This window comes from Eumetopias jubatus, unplaced genomic scaffold (genome assembly GCF_037043125.1).
Source record: "Eumetopias jubatus isolate StellerSeaLion01/CBP00866 unplaced genomic scaffold, mEumJub1_p1.0 scaffold_5, whole genome shotgun sequence".
NCBI lineage: Eukaryota > Metazoa > Chordata > Mammalia > Carnivora > Otariidae > Eumetopias > Eumetopias jubatus.
Genome location: NW_028274811.1, coordinates 88978932 through 89001530, shown reverse-complemented (window position 1 = coordinate 89001530; position 22599 = coordinate 88978932). Strand labels below are relative to the sequence as shown.

The window sequence follows — 22599 nt, the reverse complement described above, 5'->3', positions numbered from 1 at the left end:
TCTCATTTAGGCAAGCCAACACATTCTTTCTGTGTGCATGTGCCTGGGACTCTGGGTTTTCTAAGACCTGCAACCACAAAAGTTCTGCTTCATCATTCAGTTTGAACACCTCAGCGGAGCCTTCCCTGGTCACCGGATGCTGGGATCTAAACGTTTGTGTCCATCCCCCACCCCCCAACATTCATATGTTGAAACCCCAGTCCCAAGGTGATGATGGTATTGGGAGGAGGAGCCTTTGCGATGTGCTTGGTCATGAGGGTGGAGCCCTCATGAGTGAGGTTAGTGCCCTTATAAAAGAGATCCCAGAGAGCTCCCCCACCCCTCCCACCCTGTGAGGACGGAACAAGAAATTGGCTGTCTACACCCTGGAAGAGTGCTGTCACAGACACCAAATGTGCTGACACCCTGGTCTTGGACTTCCAGCCTCTAGAACTGTGAGAGATAAGTTTCTGTTGTTTATAAGCCACCTAGTCTCTGGTATTTTTGTTATAGCAGCCCAAACGGACTGATACAAGATATGAAGTGCTCCCCAACTTTGTTCTCTACCACGCTGTCTAGTTTTCTTCCTTCATAGTGCTCATCCCACTCTGTAATGACCTTGTTTACTTATTTACACTTGTTGGCTGACAATATGAAAAACATGCCCTGATGGCAGTGACCTTGTCCCTCGTAGTCATTGCTGTATCCCTTTGGCCTAGTGGGAAATGATTCCACAGCCTCAGATAGACCCAGTGAAGGATGTAGGGACAGCAGGGCAGTGGGGTCCTGGGCAGGGGACTGCATAGCACCAGGATCACAGTCTGTGGCCAGATGGGGGTAGGGAGAAAAACCCATGTCCCTTCCCCAATCAGCCGCAGAACCTTCCTTATAGTTCTGGGCCCTGGGGCTTCTCTCTTGGGGGCAGAGACACCTTTCCATGTGCCTAGATAGAGACGTGGGGACACCAGGTGAGAGATGGGTATCTTCCCAAAGTTGGCAGATCCTGCAGGCAAGCCCACCCTTCAACCACCCCTGCCTATCTGCAGACCCAGCAGTGATGCCTACTACTCTTAGGGACCAACAGATGCGATTACCCCATGATAGAGGAGGTCATGGGTCAGGTGGAAGAGCCTACATAGGTGTTAGCTCCTGCAGCGGGGAGGAAAATTCATATCAACTCAGGCCCCCAAGTTAGGCATGCTCCATCCTTTATCTCATTTTTGTCCTCATGACAAAATAGCCTGGTGGGGATGAAACCAAGGCTACAGGAAGGGAAGTGACGAGTCCAGGATCCTGCAAGGAATTTGTTGCTGGAGCTTGACCAGCACATAGACTGTCTGACTCAGGGACACACACCAGGGAGGAACTCTGATGGGAAGCCGGCACCCTCTTGGGGGAGGATACGTTGATATGGCTGCTCTGGGGAGCAGCTTGGGAGTTTCTGCTAAAAATTAAAAACACACAGCATGTGACCCCAGCAGTATCACCAGAGAATCACTCACTCCCAGGCACAAGGAGCCCCATCCCTGCAGGGTTGTTTATGACCCCAAAACTGGCAAACAGACAAATGTGGGTGGGGGTGTGGTGTGGGGTAACAAAAAGGCGGTGGTGTGTCTATGCTCTGCAATACCACACAGCAGATAAAGAATTGGGTAGAACATGTCCTGCTATGGAAAGTTCTCCAAGATGTGTTATTGTTCGGTAAAAGAAAGTGGGGCAATGCCTATGACATGATACCTTTATATAAACCACAAACAGAGACATACTTATAAGGATACAGAAAGAATAGAGAACATTCTAGAAAGATACATGTCAAGCAGACAGGAAAATGGAGAGGGGACCAGGACTGGGGGTAGTAGACAAAGGACACTTTCACTTAAGCTTTAATGCTTTTTAAAGGATGCTAGTAAAATAATTATAATAACACAAACAACTTCTCAAGGCCACTTCTTTGTCACTCTGGCCCACCATCCCTTTCTCCAGAAGGAGAACCAACTCTTCCTTTGGGGGCTTCAGCCCAGCACCCACCTTGGCCCACTTTGGCTGGCTGCTTTGTCCCTCTGCCACAATCCCCCAACATGTCCCCTGAAGCTGTCCTGGGCTGAGGGAGACCCAGTTCCCTCCTCCCAGCTCTGCACTCTCAGAATCCGTCAAGGTCCTGGCCCTCACTGCAGTGATAGGGGTCCAGGCCCAGGGGCAAAAGGCACCAGCTGGTCAACCCACAGGCCATTTTCAAAGCCCCTGCACTGCATGGAGCTAGACTCCTGGGTGGTTGGGAAAAGCCATGGAAGCTGCTTCCCCCCCACCCCACCAGATGGGAAGCCTGGAGGGGAGTCTGCCTACCCACCCAGCACCCAGTGCGAAGGAGGGGAGAGAACACACATTTGCTGACTGCTCTGCAGTCCCCAGCACCCCCACCTTATGGAGGACACAGGCAGAGAGTGGATGTGACTGCCCTGAGGACGGCCAAAGGACCCAACCTCTGAGAGAGAAACTTGCTACCTGTCTCTGGTCCCCTTACCCTTCTTGAGAGTCACGGCGACAGTCAAGCAGATGATATGGGATGGGCACAGGGCAAGCACAGAGCACGCAGTGACCTCGGCCCTGGGCCACGGTGGGGGCAGGTAGAGGCACCAGCTGCTCGCCTGCTGCCGGATGGAAGTGCTGACACAGCGGTGGGCAGATGCTCCCTGGGGCAGCCATCCCTACCCCCAAGAGCGAGCACAAGGTGCACCATGCAGAGGGCCTGGCCGGTGATCAGGTGACTCCAGTTTCTGGGGGATTAGAGGCTGGAATTCAGCTTTCACAGGGAAAGAAAGGCCCGGATGGGGAGGAACACACGTTGAATCAGACGTAGCCCAGGCCCATACGGCTGCACAAAAAACAGGGGCATCATTCATGTCCCTGGTGGTCCTGGCACGTCCAAGAAAAGCTGAAACATGAACATATGTGTGTATCCTGTGGCTCCCGTATTGCCTAGGCAAGGGGTGCTCTGTGACCATCTCAGCTCCTTTATCCAGAGAACTGGCTTGGGGGTCGAACAGAGGCAGAAACCCAAGGAGAAGCACCATAGAACCAGCATGCCACTTCTAGGCCAGCCCAGGATGCTGGCAGCCAGAATGAAGTCCCAGCCAGCTAAGACGGGCGGGCAGCAATAACCCCACTAGCCAAGTAGGCCCCCATCTCCCAGCCTTATTGCTGAGGGGCTGAAGGAATGGAGAAGCCAGACCCAAAACCTGGAGTGTGGAGTATGCCGCTGGAGCTTGGAGCATGCCGCTGGAGCTTGGAGCCTGGAGCCCAGACCAGAAGCTGGAGCCAAGAGCCTGAAGTCTAAAAACTGGAGTCTGGAGGGGCATCTGCCTGGCTCATTTGGTAAAGTGTGAGGCTCTTGATCTTGGGGTTGTAAGTTTGAGACCTATGTTGGGTGTAGAGATTACTTAAAAATAAAATCTTTAAAAAAATAATAATAAAATAAAAACTGGAGACTGGAATCTGGGATTGGGGGCTGCAGCCCAGAACCTAGAGCCCGATGCCTAGAAGCAGAGACCCTGCTTGGCTGGACATGGGATGCCTGAAACCGGAGCCAGGAGACTGGAGCTCAGATCCTGGAGCCCAGAACTTAGAACTTGCACCTGAGAATTTACGGTGCAGGGCTTAGAGCTCCAGGCCCAGAACATGGAGCTCAGGACCTGATGTCTAAAGCAGGAGCTCAGAGCCTCAGGTCTGGAACCTAGAAGCTGGAGCATGGGACGGCCATCTGGGAGTATACTGTCACCCTCAGGCCTGGTCCCTGAGGCCGGCATGAAGGCACAGGGCTGGAGCCATACTAGGAAGGGAGCTGCAGGGGAAGAGGTGATTTCTGAGAAAAGCCCAAAGCAACCTCAGCTCTTTTGGCCACAGACTTTGGCCTCATCAGTCAATGAGTGACCGGTGCCTGGGCCACCAGGATTAAACATTACTCAGGGCACTTATCCTTCAAACAAGGATGGGGCATCCTCAGGTCAGCTGCCCCTAACCTGGGTCCATGGATCTAATGTAGCCTGCGGCACCCAATCTGGACAATGGGGCTTGGATGGGAGAACATGGCAGGGCCCTGCTTCTTCTGTGCCAGACAGCTCAGATGGAAGTCCAGATTCTCCAAGAGAGGACAAAGTCAAGAGGGCCAGAGGAGGGAATGCTCTGTTCCCTAAGGAGAGGTGGGAGGTGGCCCCTAGTATGTCACCCAGCCCATTGGTGAGAATGGCTGCCTCGGCCACAGACAGAGCATGCCCTCATGCGTGTGCAATGCATGCTCATATCTGCGTCTGCGTGCACTGGTGCTGGCCTGAATACTGGGATGGAGCGTTCACGGCCGTGTCCCCCATGTGCAGCAGCATGCTGGCTCACTGTGGGGCTTATATGTTGGTTGGAGAAATAAACACGTTGGTTCAAGGAGACAGGAGGAGCACCGTTGTGGGATTACACTGGTCGTTAATCAGTTCTCCCAAAAAATCCAGTTCATGGAGGGATGGTCTAGCATGTTAGTTTTTCTTCCCTTGATTGTCCTCAAACCCTAGGTCCTGCAGAAAACTTACATGCAGCAAACCGTATGATTTAAAGGAGCCAGTGGATCTTAGCAGGGGATTACAGAAACAGCTGGTTGTGCCAATTTCCCCAGCTGGCTCCGTTCCTGGACCAATTACTTGTTCTTGGGATCGTTCTCTACTCCGCTCAGCAGTCATGCTGCTCCCGGGGAAACTGTTTTCATTGGCGTGACCAAATTCCCTATCTGTCAGTCTGTCACATTGGCCATGCTGTCTCGGCTCCCACCTCCTGCTCCTTCCCAACCCCTCACAAGCTGCCCCCGCCCCCAGTACTGCCCCAGGACAGCTTGCCCAGGTCACTAAATCCACTCTGTCCTCACCATACCTGACCTCTCTGCGGCATCTGACCTGGCTGATCAGGGTGTCTCCGTCTCAAAACGGGGGTGACCCTGGCTTCTGGGGCATCTACTTTTCTGTTCTTCTTCCCAATCCCTGTTATACCTGTTGGTTTCCTCTCAGGAGTCCCTCTTTTCTTTGCCCTCCCCCCAAATATGGGTGCTCCTCCAGGCTCAGCCCTGGGTCTTCTCTCTCCTCAATGTGCACATTCTCCCTTGGGGTGGGGGGCATCTTCACAGGCCACACCCAAGGCCCTTGAGGCAGGCAGGACACCAAGTCACTCTGGGCCCCAAGGCTGTGATAGGACACTGGTCTTTGTACGAACAGGGGCAGGTTTGAAAAGAGAGGGGTAACATAGTCAGAATTGCATTTTGAAAAGCTGGCTGACTGCTACTTTGGAGACTGGATTGGGGGGCACAAGGGCAGAAGCAGGGAGAGCATTCGGTGAGAGATGGTGGACCGGACCAGGGAGGCGGCGACAGGCTGAGGGAGCTCCTGCAGAAGGGAAATGGGGAGCACTGGGTGACGGAGGAGAGACAAGGAGGTGGAGGAGAAGGACATGTCAAAGAAGCCTGCTCTGTTTCTGGCTCAGATCAGAGGACCACATGCTGCTCACTGAGGCTGGGAATGGGCGGGAGGCCCCGTCTGGGCTAAGGAGCACGTTGTGTGCCTCAGACCCACAGATCCAACTGCTCACACCAGAGGCACCTCAGACACAGTCTGTACAGATGGATCTTGGCATCTTCCCTCCAAAACTGCTCCTCCTCCTGGGTACCATTTCTCAGTGTGAGACACCGCCAACCACCCGGGCTCCAGGCCCAGAGGTCTGTGGGAGGCCGTGGCCAGAGTACCGGTAGGCAGACAGGGCAGGAGTCAGCGTTTGGGGGACATGCAGTCTGACACGGACTGGGAGGAGGCAGAATGTGAGCGGGAGGAGTCGAGGTGAACCGAGGGGCTCGCCTTCTCCACGCTCTCAGGAGTCCTGGAAACAACTCTGGTCAGCTCCGAGCACTGGCGCTTTCCTCAGTGCTCTAGTGGCCACCCTCCCAAATCCATTCAGAAGTGGTCGCTGTCCACAGCATTTTATAAGGTTGTCTCTTGCAGTGCATTTGATCGGTAACTGCGTCCTTCCCTAAACCCCAAGCTCCATGAGAGCATGGAAGGTAGACTTCAAAATTATCAAAGATCCTAACCTTATTAAAAAGAAGCACCCCTAGTTAATAAGGAGCACCTTGGATACAGCTGCTTCTGCTCCGGGTCTTACCAGAGCAGGGCAGGGGAGAGGAACAGGGCCTGTGGTCTAGGTCCCTGGACCCACTGTGGGTGGGGGTGCCTGGACCCAGACCGCCTTTGAGACCAATGTGACTTTAACAGGGCTTGTGAGCCCAAGGACAATTCTGACACAAGAACTCAGCAATGACCGCCTGTCCCTGGCTCAGAGACTCCCCTCCCACCCATGCACAAACCCCAGTCTTACCCAGATCACTCCCTCCAGTTTGGAGAGTTTCCGGGACACCCAAGCATTCGCTACATAAATTAGGGTTCAGGACCGGACATGATGCAACCATTAAAAACAACATTGGCACTGAGTGTAAATACACAGGGAAAGTAATATGTAATAGTAGGTGGAAAAAGAGCAAGATGCAGTCTTTCATAGACACTAAAATCCAAATAGGTTTAAGAGGTACAGAGAAAAGGAGGAGAGGCAGTGTTCTGTGACAACAATGTGTCAAAGAAGTAGGATTGTTTTTATTTTCCTTTTTCTATGAATGGAGATCTTTCTAGGAAGCACCAGGTGGCTGATTGCCTGCCTCAGTTCTCCAGAATCTCCCAGAACAGGTCATAAGGCTATATGGCTGATTTTCCAAACCAGGGCACTTTTTAAGTGAAAGGGAACTCTGGGCTAGCAGTCATCAGCCAGGACTTGGCCAGGCAAACCAGGACTTATGGTCACTTTCCGCAGAACCAATCCCAGCTGCACCTCTTCCTCCCACCTCTCCCTGATCCCCTAGGGGTATTGTGGCCTAAACTGTCAGAGCCACAATGTGGTGGGGCTGGCATCCAAACCCAGGCTGGCCTTCTTCTCTGCTCTCAACCACTTCAACAGAGACAACTCCCCAGTGTTCTGCAAATTAAGTACAAACTAGTTAACTTTTGTCACATTAGAGGAGAACTGTGCAGAAACGTCCATCTACCTTGATGGGAAAGGCTGGGTCTGTGTCACCCTAATATATGTGAGATATTGAATAGGACTGCAGCTCAGGGGGCCCCGAGCAATCAAAGGGCAACCGGTGAGCCAAGAGGAGTTGTTGACCTGAAATAGGGCTATGAATCTAGAGGAAGTGGGGCCATTCCCTCAGAGGGGACCCTGCAGCCATCCCAGGGACAGTGAGAGGGGCACAAGAGCATGAAGAGAACACACATGCTGAGGGACTCTTCTAGGCACTAGATGGGTCAGCTAGCTCACTGACTTCAACCCACTGCAAAAGAGCTGCTGGTTGCCATTTTTTTTTTTTTAAGATTTATTTATTTGACAGGGCGCCTGTGTGGCTCAGTCGTTAAGCGTCTGCGTCTGCCTTTGGCTCAGGTCATGGTCCCAGGGTCCTGGGATCGAGCCCCGCCTCAGGCTCCCCGCTTGGTGGGGAGCCTGCTTCTCCCTCTCCCACTCCCCCTGCTTGTGTTCCCTCTCTCACTGTCTCTCTCTCTCTCTGTCAAATAAATAAATAAAAATCTTTTAAAAAAGATTTATTTATTTGCGAGAGAGAGAGAAAACGAGCAGGAGGGGCCGAGGGAGAGAGAATCCCAAGCAGATTCCCCACTGAGCGCAGAACCTGATGTGAGGCTTGATTTCACAACATCTCACAACCCTGAGATCATGACCTGAGCTGAAACCAAGAGTCAGATACTTAACCGACTGTGCCACCCAGGTGCCTCTCTGACTGCCATCTTATAGGTGAAGTGACTTGCCTCAGCACCCCAGGCTGACTCAAGGATTAGACCAGGAAGAGAGCTGGCCTAGCCAATCTTGGCTCAGCGTAGAGAAGGAACTCAACTAATGTTCTTAGAAATGGATGGATAGACACATGATTGGCTGGCTAGGTAGATGGGCTGGGGGAGGTGGATGGATGCATGCATGCATGCATGGACAGATGGTTAGACAGGTTACTCGGACAATTGCCCAAGCTAGATTTTGAGTGGAACCCACCACAGCTAGATCTGTTCAACCTTCCTCCCGTAGAAGGGAATCTCTCTTCTCATCTCTCTTGTGAATCTGGGCCCCAATTCAGGCTCCAGAGTCCCATGAAAGGGAAACAAGCTTCTCAAAGTCTCCCTAAGAACCATCTCTGGGTTTCAGGAGTTTTGCAACAGACCCCATACCATCATCAGCCTCTCGATCCAGAAACCCAACTGTCATAAACTTCCTCTTTCTGCCATGCTCCTCCTCCCCCATTCCACTGCCCAGGTATCCCTGGGATGCATCTTCTCCTTACCCGCCCTGTTCCACTTGATTCAGACCTCATCATCTCTCCTCTGGACCACCTCCTCAGCCTCTTGCCGGTCTCTCTGCTTCCAGACTTGCCCCTTTGACAGATAACCCCCCCTTAAAGAGACCATTCTAAAATGCAGAACAGGCCCTTCCTGATCTGAGCAGAGGCTCCACATTCTCTCAGACGCATCCTGGATTTGTGGTCACGCACTGGAGACCTTCCCTGACTCAACACTATGCAGCCTTTCCAGGTCTCTCTCCTGTTACTTCTTCCATCACATGCTCCTTCTCCTCCAAATGCCCCCAAGACCCACAGACAGACCCACAGACATCCAGATGCATGGCAAGGCTACTCCACGGGGAGTCCTGTCAGGCAAAAAGGAGGGAAAGGGGCTGGAGCTCCTGGGACCCTGGGAATAAGGTGCCTAAGTGGCATCAGTGTCTCTGCCTGGGGGCAGAAGATGTGCCATGGCTGGGTTTGGGTCTCTTTCAGGCTGAGTTTCAGTGTGGGGAAAGGGAAAGCTTGACCACAGACTCCCCCAGCAGAGCTGACGATTAGTAATTAACTGGGAGGAATCTCAGGGGGGAGGTTAATTGGGGAACAGAGGGAGGGCAGCTAGGGTTTTGGGACTTTGCCCTTGACCCAAGGGTATAAAGAGGAGGGTCCCAGCTCTTTCTCAGGCCCCTGGGGCTTCCTTAAGCAGCTGAGCAGGAGTTGAAACACAGAACCTCAAGGTAAGCTCAGGGCTCCCCCCTCCCAAACCCATCCCCAAGTCTTAGTAGGCAATAACCTATCACCCTTGCTCCCTCTCCTCTGCCCTAACTGCTTCCTTTTCCTGTACCCATAACATCTTGGTCCCAGTCTAGCCTGGCTTACCCCCCCAAAGTAAAGAGGACTCATGCTCTTCCAGGGCTTGGAATTTAGCTCAGGAGCGCCACCCCCCCCCCCCCCCCGCCAACCCCACCAAACAGCCAAGGGCCCTTGGGACAATATAGGGGTCTGGGGTATGGGTTGCTGATATAGGCCGGGGTACTCCCACCCCAACAACCAAGAACTCCCGGGGCAGTTCAGGGGGCCCTAAAGCAATCCAAGGGCTTCCCAGATTGGAGATAGAATGGGGAAACTTCCTTACCTAAACCAGTCCTGGTCTGAAACTCATTCGTGGGAGAAAGGCCATCAGTGTTCGTTTGTTGCTGGGAGGGAGGGAGGAAAATGGGGAAAGAAGTTCATTTGTGAGGGGAACCCAGGAACTTGGGATCCAGGCCAGTGGACCCTTCCCTGAGTGCACGTCCAGCTGGTCGCATGAGCCAGGTGTCCAGGGCTCCTCACGGCTCTCAGGATGACCAGAACTCCCACATGCGCAGCCTTGGCCCACATCTGCAAGCTCTGCTAACACCCGTCCCCTGGTCCCCTGCAGCTGCAGGGCACTCCCAGTTCCTTCCCCTCCCAGGGCCCCTGCACACATGCCCTTTTCCCTCGCCATCCATCGGGCAACTCCTACTCATGTTCAGCTCAGCTTGATTGTCTCTCCCCTCCACCCCTTGCCATGGGGAACTCAGGTGGCACTTGTATCTGTCATTAGAACACTTTGCCCCATTGCCACTTTCTATTTGAGGGATTATTTCATTGACCTCTGTCTCCCTGAGAGACTTGGAGTTTTCTGGGGGCAGGAGTTGTCCTTGGACTTAGTTATCGCTGTACCTCAGCATCTAGCTCAGTGCCTAGGACAGAGGAGATTCTCAAGAAATACTCGCTGAATGAATGAATACATGAATCTGGGCCGAGTACCTGAGTGTGCCTCTCTGGCATATGTGGGGGTAGAGGGTACGCTTCATTGGGTATGTGTTTGGAATCACACACTGTGGGTATTTGTGCATGTAAGTACGTGGGTGTGGATGTGGACGATGGGTGAGTGAATAGGTTATGTGTGAGTCTCCAGGATGCTGTCAGTTAGCATCGCTGCCGCCCCACAGTGTGTGCCCAAGATGATGTCCTATGGAGAAAGGCTGGGGGGCCCGACTGTCTCCCCACTCCCAGTCCGAGGGGGACACATGATGCGTGGGACAGCCTTTGCCTACGTGCCCAGCCCACAGGGTGAGTACGGCTCCCATCCCTGGACCCTGTGTGCCCACAGTTGCTCACGTCCTCGGTGAGGTCTCCACCCCTCTGCTGGCCCACCTCCCAAAACCTGCCTATCCCAGGGCCTCTGGGAACTCCTGACCAGCATCCCTCCGCAGTCCTGCATAGGATCCCAGGGACCCCCGCCTACGCCTTCCCCAGCCTGGGCGCTGTGGCCCTTACTGAGCACAGCTGCCCCTACGGGGAGGTTCTGGAGCGCCATGACACCCTGCCTGCCAAGCTGGCCCTGGAGGAGGAGCAGAAGCCAGGTGGGCCTGGGCAGGGGGTGGACAGCAGGGGCGGGAGCACTCAGTGCCCTGGCCCCTGGCCCCTGTGCTCACGACTGGCCCATCTCCAGAGCCTGGGTTGGCCCAGAAGCTGCGCCGGTCTGGCATGACCCTCCTCAAGGTGCCCCTGATGCTCGCCTTTCTCTACCTCTTCGTCTGCTCCCTGGATGTACTCAGCTCCGCCTTCCAGCTGGCTGGAGGTAGGGCCAGAGGAGGGGACTGGGACAGGGTTCCTGAAGGGCATCAGGCAATGCTGGCTCATGCTCCTCAGGGAAGGTGGCTGGTGACATCTTCAAGGACAATGCCATCCTGTCCAACCCAGTCGCGGGGCTGGTGGTGGGGATCCTGGTGACTGTGCTGGTGCAGAGCTCCAGCACCTCCACGTCCATCGTTGTCAGCATGGTCTCCTCTGGCTGTAAGTTGGCCCACCGGGGCTAGGGAAAGAGTGCAGGGGCCTGCGGGGGCTGGAGGGGGCTGAGGTGGTGTGTCTGGGCTGGCGGCCGGGGGGAGAAGTGGGGCCAGGGAGCTAAGGGCAAGGGCAAGAGCAGGACTCCAGCATCTCCCACTCTGTCTTCTAAGGCATGGCCAGGAGTAGTCTCAGCCAGAAGGAGTGCCTCAAGATCTGGAAAGGTGGCAAATGGGGAGTCCTGCCCCAGGAAGGCTCAGCTCCCTATCACCACATAGTCACTTACTCCATCGGCCAGGGAAACAGACTCTGCTGGAGATATACATAGGATTTATTGCAAGGAATTGGTTTACATGATTGTGGGGCTGGCTAAGCAAATCCAAACTCTGTAGGGCGGGTTGTTAGGAAGGACACGCTGGAACTCTTGGGTGGAAGCCAATGCTGGATAGACTCAGTTTTGCTCTTAAGGCTTTTAATCTCACTGGATGAGGCCCACCCAGATTATCCAGGCTAATCCCCTTTACTTAAAGTCAACTGGTTGTAGAGGTGAATCACACCTGCGGAATACCTTCACAGCAGCATCTAGACTAGTGTTGGATCAAATGACTGAGTGCCATAGCCTAGCTAAGCTGACTCACGAAGCTAACCATCACACTTGTGTACATGTACACACACGAGCACAGATCTGCATTTGCATGCAGGACATGGGCCCTCATATACATATGTGCACACGCAGTGCATCTGCTCACCGTGCACGCACACACATCACACGTGCCCGCATGTACCTGTGACACCAAGGCTGGGCAGCATCGTGGCAGGACTGGGGGCTGGGACATGGGCAGCAGGTCTGGAGGGAGATGTTGCAGGGGCAGGAGCTGGGTGGCCCTCACACAGTTAAGAGGTCCCCTCTTCTACTAGTGCTGGAGGTGAGCTCTGCCATCCCCATCATCATGGGCTCCAACATCGGCACTTCTGTCACCAACACCATCGTGGCCTTGATGCAGGCGGGGGACAGGACTGACTTCCGGCGGTGAGGGGGTAGAGTGGTGAGGGGCCTGTGTGTGTCGGGGGAGGGTGGTCCCAGGTGCCAGGAGCCCCCAGCATAAGTGCATCCTGGCCCCGGCCTGCCCTGCAATATGGCCTCCCTGCCCAGGGCCTTCGCAGGGGCCACGGTGCATGACTGCTTTAACTGGCTGTCGGTTCTGGTCCTGCTGCCCCTGGAGGCTGCCACTGGATACCTGCACCATGTCACTCGACTGGTGGTGGCCTCCTTCAACATCTGTGGCGGCCGCGACGCCCCTGACCTGCTCAAGATCATCACAGAGCCCTTCACCAAGCTCATCATCCAGGTGGGGGCAAGGCTGGCATGCGGTGGGGGCTGGGGGGGATAGTAAGCACCCCCTCTCACCCCCACCCACATCTTGCACACAGCTGGACAAGTCTGTGATTACCAGCATTGCCACCGGCGACGAGTCCCTGAGAAACCACAGTCTCATCCGGATCTGGTGCCATCCAGACCCCACAGAGGTGAGTCTCGGGCCTGGCCACAAGTAATTCTGTGCCAATCCTTCCCAGTCTCCCAGTGGCTTGAGGCAGCTATTACCAATCAACTCGAGTCGCATGTCATCGATCTAGCCCAGTGGTTCTCAAAGTGTGGACCAGCAGCTCCTGTAGCACCTGGGAACCTATTAGAACTCCAAGATATTCAGCCCTTCCCTAGACCTACTAAGGTCTAGGGAAAACATATCAGAAAGAACTTGGGGGGTGGGACGCAGCAGCTTATGTGTCAACAAGTCCTCTAGGTCTGCTCTGTGCTCAAGTTTGAGAACCACTGATCCGGCTCTACCTTCTGGCTTCACAGGTAGAGGACAGGCTCCGAGAGGCTTGCCGGAGCTTGTCCTGCCATTTCAGGGCCCTGAGGACAGGTCTAGCAGTCTAGGGCTCTCTTCTCCCCGCTAGGGTGCCAGGGGGAGTCGTGATTCAGCTGTGCCATGTTTTGAGGCCCAGATAACATGGGGAGGAGGCAGTGAGGAGGTTATGAGGGTGCCTGGGGAAGCTGAACAAGCAGGAACAAGACAAGTGGGCCATGTGGAGACCTCACTGGAGACACGACAGCCACTGTACTCTCGTCGGGGCTCCTTCCCTAGGAGACTGCCACTCATGTGTCCATGAGTCCTTCTGCACCATTTCCCCGGAATGGAGATGTGTTTGGACCAGTAGCACACCTGTGGACCGGCCATGACACCAGGCTCACAAGAAAGCAGGCCATTGGCATACTTTCTCACTCAGCCAGGGAAAGGGAAGTGCTTCATCAAAACCATAATCCACGGTATTTGCTTCTCCTTAATTATCACATACAAGAGGCAGCTCCATTCAGAACAGAGAGAAGGAAACCTGAAGTCCAAGGCTCAGCACGGCCTGGACCCCTCATCCTTCCCACTTGCTACTTGATGTCACCGGCCCTTGATCCCAGCGTGAACAGAGAGCATCCTTTCAACCCGCCCTCTGTGTGGCTCCTTCGCATCTGAGCACCTGAGCATCTGAGCACCTGAGCATCTGAACATCTAGGCCTCTGGGCATCTGAGCACCTGAGCATCTGAGCAGCTCTGGTTCAGCACTTCTGAGAGTTCTAGGCAGTCTGACATCAAAAAGCTCATGCGGGCAGCCTTAGGCTGGCTTTGTGACCCCTCAAACACAGTGCCGCCTTCTCACCAGCCCCCTGGGCACTCTCTGAGCTCTCTAAATTGCCCAAATCCTCTTCACTTCATAGCAGAATCTGGATGACACAGAAATCACACCGCTTGATCTTTACAGGAAACAAGCCACGGGAGGGAGCTCCTGGGCTTGTGGAGTCCCTCCCTCGGCTGACAGAGCTGCTGCCCACCTGCAGCCGCGCCCAGCAGCTCGCCCCTGGCAACATTGCACCGGACGTAGCCTGCCCCTGACGGAATCCTCACGAAGTGTTGGTGAGGTGGACATGAGCATCCCGTCTCCCACTCATGTGAAGTCAGCCATCCAAGTTCACTTGGCGGGGGGCTGTCCCCACTGCGCCCTACGCCACTAGCCTGAGCACTGGCCTTGCAGCCCAGTTCTCCTGGAAGAACAGGTCCTCCAGAGCAGTATCCAGATGGGATTTCCCGGGCTTGAGAGTAGCTGAGGGGTGGCATCCAAGCTCCCTGTTCTCACCCTCTCTCGAGGTCATGTGGAACACGGCTCCGCAGCCCAGTGCCTGCTCCGGCCATGTGTACTCGTGGCTCCTCCTGCACCAGACTCCAGCTTGTTCTGTGGCCACCGAGTCTCCCTTCCAACCTGTCCTTGTGGCCTCCAGCTTTCACCCAACTGGACACCCAACTTCGCCCAAACCAGCCTCCGAGGAACCCAGTCACCAAAGACGGTATTGAGAATCTGACGGTTTCCAGATGGTGGAAGAAAACCCAGACGCAATTTTAATGTTCCAACACCTCTTGACCCTCCAGGCCTACCCCTGTCCTGGGAATTACCTTCTTATGTACTCACACTATGGATTGTCAACCATACTTGCCTGGCTTAAACAAGCATCCTTTGAGGACTTGCAACCAGGGAAATAGGATTTATCACTGGCCCATTTTACAGGCTCAGAGAGGCTTGCCCAAGTCCATACCATTGAGGTAAAATGAAAATCCTGGTGGAAGCTGGAGCCCATGCTTCTGAACCCCCATCTCGCTGCCTCTTCCAGAAGCCAGCCTGGTGTCCCACCATATGTGTCCATTTCCCACTCTGCCCATGGGGCCTGAATACCGCCAGGCGACCGAGACGGCTCCAGGGGCGGTAGGTGCTGCTCTAAGAAGTTCTTCTCCTCTTTGCCACCAGATGGCGCTGCTAGCACGGTGATTTCTGCTTCCAGAAAAACAAAGCCCTTAGAGCCCCTCTTCCCCTGCAGGCTGAACTACAGCACAGGCCCACATCCTGTGTGTTTCTCCCCAGGGAAAGGATTCTTGGAGCCTGACAGTGTTCTGTGAGCTTAATCATGTCCTTCAGTTCCTACTGGCACTTAAATCCTAACTCTCTTCCAAGATTCCTCAAAACTAGCCCCTGGGAAGAGGTGGGCAGTGTTATAGACCTCAGGCTGCAGGGAAGGAAATTGTGGCCCAGAGAGGTTAAGTGTTTGGTCCAGTGTCACACAGCTGGGAGTGGCTCAGCTGGGGTTTTAGCTTAGGGCTCCTGGGGCTCATTTATTCTGTTCTTCCCACAGATTTCACCACCCCCAGGCCCAGGAAGGATGGGCACATCTAGGGGTATGTTCCAGACCCTGGGCTGCCCAGTTATTTGTCAAGGCTAGAACTCCCACCTTCCTGACAAGGAAGCCCTGGGCCTGCTCCCTCCCCTCGCTCAGTACCCACCCCAGCCTGACTGTGCAGCCTACCCACTCTCTGGCATCCCCACCCCTACTCCTCTCTCACACTTTTCAGTCTCTGCATCCCCCACCCCCATCCCTATGAGCTCAGCCAGAGCCACACAATCCTGGCAGGAAGGTCAAGTGTCAAAACCCTAGGGGCCTTAGCCCTCAGCCTTGCCCTGCCCTAACACAGCCAGCCCTGAGTGGGACACCCCCCCACCCCCGGGCCCCATGAAGTTCCTCCCCTAAGAGACCCTAGGCCCAGCCAGGTCAGTGGGGCACAAGCTGGTCAGGCACGCATTCATCTCAGGGATCACCTGCCTCCCAGGGCTCCAGGCTGGTCCACCATGGTCTTCCCCAACAGGGCCAGGACCCTGAGACACACCAGCAGGAGCCATTGATCCTGGCCTAGGACGTCAACCTCACACAAACACATAAGCACACACTCTTCCCACTGTTTGATCCTACATGGGCCGAGGGACTGAGGGGATCTAATCCTGATTAGGAGGCACGATGTCTTACTGAAGACTTACCATGAGATAAGCCTGCGGAGAGCACTTCACACACATTTTCTCCTGTAACCTTTACAACAGCTCTTTTGTTTTTTAAGATTTATTTATTTATTCATTTGACAGAGAGAGAATAAGCAGGGGGGAGTGGCAGGCAGAAGGAGAGGGAGAAGCAGGCTCCCCACTGAGCAGGGAGCCTGATGAGGGATTCGATCCCAGGGCCCTGGGATCGTGACCAGAGCCGAAGCAGACGCTTAGCTGACGAGCCACCCAGGTGCCCCTTTATAACAGTTCTTATGTCATCCTGCTTTAAACAGGCTCAGAGAGGTGGCATGACTTGCCCCAGGTTGTTGGTGTAAGAAATGGGACTTGCTCAGATCTGCTGGATGGCAAACACACGGCTCTCCCCCTTACACCTGGCTCTCTCCCACCCTTGCAGCGCTTACCACCGATTTTCCAGCCTGCTTTTCCAGCAGAGCCCTCCAGAGACTATTCTCTCCTGGTTTCTCAGCTTGAAGCTGTGGCCTGGGTTTGAGGGTGCCCCCAGGGCCCTGGTTGGGCCAGCTAGAACACAGACGAGCACACTGCCCCACTCACACTCATAGCAGCTCAGGCCCCTAAGAGAAACCAGATTCAAAGCCGGGCACCAGAAATAGTTCTTATCCCTATCATATATTTTATAAATGACATGGTTCGGAATAAACCCTAAAGGAGCCATGGCACTGAAGTGCCGCTACCCCGCCTGAGACACGACCCTCAGCACAGGGGAGGTCCGGGGCTGTGGGATGCAGAACTTCCTGGGACCAGGGCCCATATCAGCTCCTAGAGGCGGCAGAGGGTGAATAAGGAAAAGTTGTAGCTCTGGCGTTTTGCCTGGAGCCCTGGGAGTAAGCATCCCTTTCTGGGGCTCAGTTCTTCCTTTGGGAGATGGTTTCTCCTCATCCAAGGTCAGCCCACTCTCTCCTTTCAAGGCTGGGATCCTGAAGGAAAGATAAGCCTCCCCAGTGGCATTTAAGAAAAAATAATTCCTCAGACCAATGAGGCTGCAAAGTAGTGGTCCAGACCAACCTGGCCCTCACATAATTGTAAAGTATGGGGTTTCTCTTGTAGAATTGGGCCATTTGGCCATGCGGGGCTACTTCCCTGGATGGTGACACTGGCCTGGAGCTGAGGGGCTGCTGCCCCTATAGGCCCAACACACACTCCTCCACCACCCCACGCTTAGCCTGAGCCCCTCATTTAGGCTACCTGCCTGGCCCTGGGCCCTCTGAATTGGGGGGCCTCTCCACACTGAGGAGTAGGTGGGGGATGGAAGAAGTGTGGGGCCTGGACTTCTGCCCACCGATGGTCCCCCCACCCCCTGAACCCTAACTTCTCCCATAAGGATTTTTTTTTTATGATTTTATTTATTTGACAGAGAGAGACACAGTGAGAGAGGGAACACAAGCAGGGGGAGTGGGAGAGGGAGGAGCAGGTTCCCCACCGAGCAGGGAGCCCGATGCGGGGCTCGATCCCAGGACCCCGGGATCATGACCTGAGCCGAAGGCAGACACCTAACGACTGAGCCACCCAGGCGCCCCTAAGTCACTCTCCTCTTAATCTAGGCTCCCACCCCTATGCCCCGGGCAGAAGCCAACAACAGCTGGACGGTTGGAAATGCCACCATGGAGAAATGTGAGTGCCTGCGTCATGGGAGATGTGTGGCATGGCAGGGGCAGAGCTGGGCGGAGGAAGGTCTACCCCCCCAACCCCCACCACTGCTGCTACCGGGCCCAGGAAAGCTAGCTGTCAACCAGCTCAGCTCCTGGGCTTCGGCTAGGCCCTGCTGTTGAAGCTGAAGGAGGCTGGGGTGGGATCTTAGGCTCCACTCCCAAGAGGGCAGCAAAAGTGGGGGGCTGGGAACCAGTTGTAGGCGTTCAGCTCTCAGCAGCTTGACACTCCCCCCTGCCAGGCAACCACATCTTCGTGGACACAGGGCTGCCTGACTTGGCCGTGGGGCTCATTCTGCTGGCCGGCTCCCTGGTGCTCCTATGCACCTGCCTCATCCTCCTCGTCAAGATGCTCAACTCTTTGCTTAAGGGCCAGGTGGCTAAGGTCATTCAGAAGGTTATCAACACTGGTGAGCCCCCAAGAACTGGGTGTGCGGGCCCCAGGATGGGACCTTCCAAATCTTACTAAGTCCCACCGCTGCCTTGCTGTGTGATCTGAGTGAAGCCCTGCCATCTCTGAGCCTCGGTTTCTCCCTGTGAACAAAGAAGGGGTTGGGTTGGGTGTAGATCTCAGGCTCCCGAGGTGCTGGCAGCTGGGGATCCGCAGCCGCCTCTGGCTGTGGTTCCATTCGAGTAGGTGGCTCGAAACGGATTCTCAGAGGCCACTGACTCATTCAACAAGTACTCACAACATCCGTGCGCCCAAGCACGGGGTAGTGCCAAGGATACAGAGCTGAGCCACAGAGATGGATCCTACCTTCAGGGGACTCCCAGCCCAGAGGAGGAGATGGATGTACAATGAAAAATAAATGGTCCAGGGGGGATACATTCAGATAGAGGAGTGACCGCCAAGGAGAAAGCAAAAGTGACAAATAGAGAATATGGAAGAAGCTGCTTTCAATGGGCAGTCAGCAGTCTCTGTGAGGGAGCCAAAATGAGGAGTAGTAGTCAGATGTGGCTGAGGGGTGTTCGGTGCGGAGGGAACAGCAGGTGCAAAGGCACAGAGGCAGGGACCAGCTGGGCAGAAAGGTGGCCAACAGTGCGGTGGGAGCTCATTGAGCGAGGCAGGGAGAGGTCGGCAAGGTAACAGGGATGGAGCAGACCACGGGGCCCCCACAGGCTGTGTTCAGAGGCTGGACTTTATTAAGGGTAATGGGGGCCCTTGAAGGATTGGGGCAGGGGAATGACACCATCTGATTTTCATCTCAAGCTTCATTTCAGTCTTTGGGGACAGTGCCTGGCCCTGGCCGAGGCTGCATAACAAATACTGGAGTCAGGTGCCTTTGTGGATTCAGGGGAGCTTAGGGACGGGAGAAACAAAGTTGGCCAGAGGGCCAAGGGTCAGGGAGGGCTTTTCAGCAGCTGTGGTATCTGCACTGAGCCCCAAGGAGGAACATGTAGAAGCAAGAAGGATATTCCGGGCAGAGGGAACAGTCGAAGCAATGATGTGAATGAACCAGGCTGAGAAGGGCCTTTAACCCAAGATCAAGGAGGGCGAGTAGAAGCCACTGCAGTTGAGCAGGGGACTGCACTGACAAGGCCCCACCTGGAAGCAGGCATCCAATCCCCTCCTCCCTAGGGGAGGCCCTGGCTACTCTGTCAATGCCCTCCTACTGACCCTGCTGGGACGGGTGTGTCCTCGCAGACTTCCCCGCCCCCTTCACCTGGGCCACAGGCTACTTTGCCATGGTAGTGGGTGCCGGCATGACCTTCGTTGTCCAGAGCAGCTCTGTGTTCACCTCAGCCATTACCCCACTCATTGGTGAGTGCCCATGGCAAGGCGGAGCGGGGGATGGGCAGGCTGGCAGGGAAAGGGCTGAAGGAAGGGCCTGGGGAGAACCTATCCTCTGCGTCTGCCCCCAGGCCTGGGTGTGATCAGCATTGAGAGGGCCTACCCCCTCACGCTTGGCTCCAACATTGGCACTACCACCACGGCCATCCTGGCTGCACTGGCCAGCCCCAAGGAGAAGCTGTCCAGCTCCTTCCAGGTGCGTCTGGGAGGGTGGCTGCCAGGGGCAAGACAGGGCTGGGACTGAGTCATGGCAGCTGACCCAGGGTGGGACACCATGTAACAAAGTTTTTGACTGCCTACTAGGGGCCACCCACTATGCCAGGCTCTGTGGAAACCACACAGGGCAAAGTCGGCCTGGTGCCACCTCCAAGACCTTAGCACCTACCAGGCACAAATTACTCAGATAATCACACAAACAACAGCTAGTGGGATTTGCACTCTGAGGAAGGGCTGCAGCACGACAGGGGCTGGCCCATTCTTGGGGTCGAAGGACAAGTAGGGGGGGCAGATGGCAAAGGGGTTGCTGTTCTAGGAGCAAAGGAGTAATGACAAGCCTGGGGCTGGGGCCAGGCCTCGGACCAATCAGAAGGCCAGAGCTGCCGAGCCAGAAACTATTATGCATCTCTTTGCTGCTGGGTTTGGGCAGGATCTGCTGGGCAATTTGCAAGAGGGGTCAGTGGGGGGAAATGTATAGCATTAGGGTAGCATTTATTTACCACCTGGTCCAGAAGTGTGTCTCAGTATTTTACTAGGAGCACATCAGCTCTGACTTTCCTGCTGCCCAGGCCAGGCCAGGCTCCGCTTATCTACCCCTGCTGGCATGACGGGGAGCCAGCGCCCACACCCACCTCAGCCCCTCTGCCCTCTCCTCTACAGATTGCCCTCTGCCACTTCTTCTTCAACATCTCGGGCATCCTGCTGTGGTACCCGGTGCCCTGCACGCGCCTGCCCATCCGCATGGCCAAGGCGCTGGGCAAGCGCACCGCCAAGTACCGCTGGTTTGCTGTTCTCTACCTCCTCCTGTGCTTCCTGCTGCTGCCCTCGCTAGTGTTCGGCGTCTCCATGGCAGGCTGGCGGGCCATGGTGGGTGTGGGCGCACCCTTTGGGGCCCTGCTGGCCTTTGTGGTGCTCGTCAGTGTCCTGCAGAATCGCAGCCCCAGACACCTGCCCAAGTGGCTGCAGACGTGGGACTTCCTGCCCCGCTGGATGCACTCCCTGCAGCCCCTGGACCACCTCATCACCCGCGCCACTCTGTGCTGTGCCAGGCCTGAGCCCCGCTCCCCTCCGCTGCCCACCAGGGTGTTCCTGGAGGAGCTGCCCCCCGCCACCCCGTCCCCCCCCCTGGCAGTGCCTGCTCGACACAATGCCACCCGCCTCTAGCCTGCGGCCCGAAGTGCCACTGGGGGCAGGGAAGGGCCTGTGCTTGGTGCCCACTGTGGAAGGGCAGAGGGGTGTGTCCATGCACTGTGGGCATGGGCCTGTCCTTGTGTGGGTCCTCAGAGGTCTGGGCTCATGTGACTGAGAGTCAGTGTGTGGTGTGTGTGGGGGCATGTTCAGGTGAGACTGTGTGTCATCCTGCATGTGTGGACTGATGCACCTGTGGGGAGCTGTGTGCAGGCTGCGGGGTACCTGGCTATGATTTTGAGTCCTTGACCCACAAGGGGGTCTTGTGGGGAGGGCTGCGCTTGGTTCTCCTGTACACACGTCTGACTCGGCGGAGCGGGAGTAAGGGTGGGTCTGCGGACATGACTTGCAGCTGTTTGTTCGTGCAGAGATGTGGGTGCCTGAGTCACTGGCTGAGTTCTCACCCCTCCCGGTCACCTCCCTTCCTCCATTATACCACTCTCCTCATCCTCACCCGGCTGTTCTGCAGCACCGCCACAACCCCCTTTCCCGGTACTGCATGATGAAAAAGGAATTAAATTCTCATTTTGCATTTACAAGTCTGTGTGCCCTCCATCTGGGGAGGGTGGTAGACCATGGCTTGGGGTTCAGCAGCGCTATTTCCTGCAAGCTAACCCCAACAATCCACCTAACCCTGCCTTAATGAGTCCAACCCCTGATTCAGACTTCCTGGGAGTCCCTCGTAGGGCCTGGGACCACCCCAAGGCAAGTATAAGGAGGGTTCTCTGCGCCATCCCCACCCACCCCATCCAGCTGACTTCCTCTAGTCTCTCCCTGCCTCTGGACTCCCCTCCCCTTTCTGGGATAAGATTAGTGTTCCAGAAAACTAGTGACAGGTGGGGGCTTGTCAGGAGACACTGAGGTGGGGCAGGGAAGGTGAAAATGGGCAAGAGAGGCCATACCCTGGGCCCCAGCACATATTGGGCAGCGACCAGCCACCCTCCCTCCCACCTTTGTCCTTTACCTTTGGGCAATAAACCGAGCCTCACTTAAACCCATCCAAGATTTTCAATTCCTCCTTTTCCACAGGGCCCCTGGAGCTGAGGCCTGCAGAGTGAGGGTCAAGGGGTGGGCGATACCTAAGTTCTTCTTTCTCCAAGGGGGGAGGAAGGCCCTAGGGCCCCAGACCTCATTGTGATGGTCTTGGACATGTGCTCTCCTTCCACTCCCTCTGGGGTATGTGAGAGGAGATGCAAGAAACTGGGAGCCCCAGAGCTGCTCTCCAGCTACCCGCCATACTCCACCACCCACTCACAACACTTCCAAAGGCTTCCTCCTGCCAAGTGGAGGGGGTGAGAAGTACACCGGCCTCCAGCCTGACTCCCTGATCCCATAGGGCCTACCTGGGGTGCACCTGGGGAGGGATGTGGGAGGGGCTCCCTTTATAGTGTGTCTTGCACAGAGGTGTGCAAAGTTTTTTGGGAAAGGACTCTGGGAAGCCAGGCCAGAGGCCTCTGCAGGGCACTCATGGATAAGAGGGCCATGTCTAGGGTACAGGAGGCTGGGAAGCCTCTGGACTCAGAATCCCAGCCCCATCAGGTACCACCCCCCCCCCCGCAAGAATCTTCCAGGGAAACTGGTTTTGTCATCTGCAACTGCCCTGCTCGCAAACA

The 22599-nt window shown here is 55.5% G+C and overlaps 1 protein-coding gene across 1 annotated transcript; it reads left to right on the top strand.

Moving 5' to 3' along the window:
• The first annotated feature begins 9367 nt into the window (after nt 1-9367).
• SLC34A1 (solute carrier family 34 member 1) lies at nt 9368-22463 on the top strand. The gene is made up of 12 exons (XM_028102822.2): nt 9368-10480; nt 10624-10773; nt 10863-10991; nt 11063-11206; nt 12116-12227; nt 12351-12546; nt 12629-12724; nt 17686-17755; nt 18033-18200; nt 19436-19552; nt 19654-19778; nt 20459-22463. Exons 1-12 carry the CDS (start codon nt 10327-10329, stop codon nt 20960-20962), a joined length of 1965 nt encoding a protein of 654 aa, XP_027958623.1. The 5' UTR covers nt 9368-10326; the 3' UTR covers nt 20963-22463.
• The last annotated feature ends 136 nt before the right edge of the window (nt 22464-22599 follow it).

Excerpts from the sequence above, each read along its gene's own strand:
- SLC34A1 (XM_028102822.2), top strand. The coding sequence starts at position 10,327 with ATGCTGTCAGTTAGCATCGCTGCCGCCCCACAGTGTGTGCCCAAGATG. Across the intron at positions 12,547-12,628 it reads TCACCAAGCTCATCATCCAG|CTGGACAAGTCTGTGATTAC; the intron begins GTGGGGGCAAGG and ends TCTTGCACACAG. Across the intron at positions 17,756-18,032 it reads AAATGCCACCATGGAGAAAT|GCAACCACATCTTCGTGGAC; the intron begins GTGAGTGCCTGC and ends CCCCCCTGCCAG.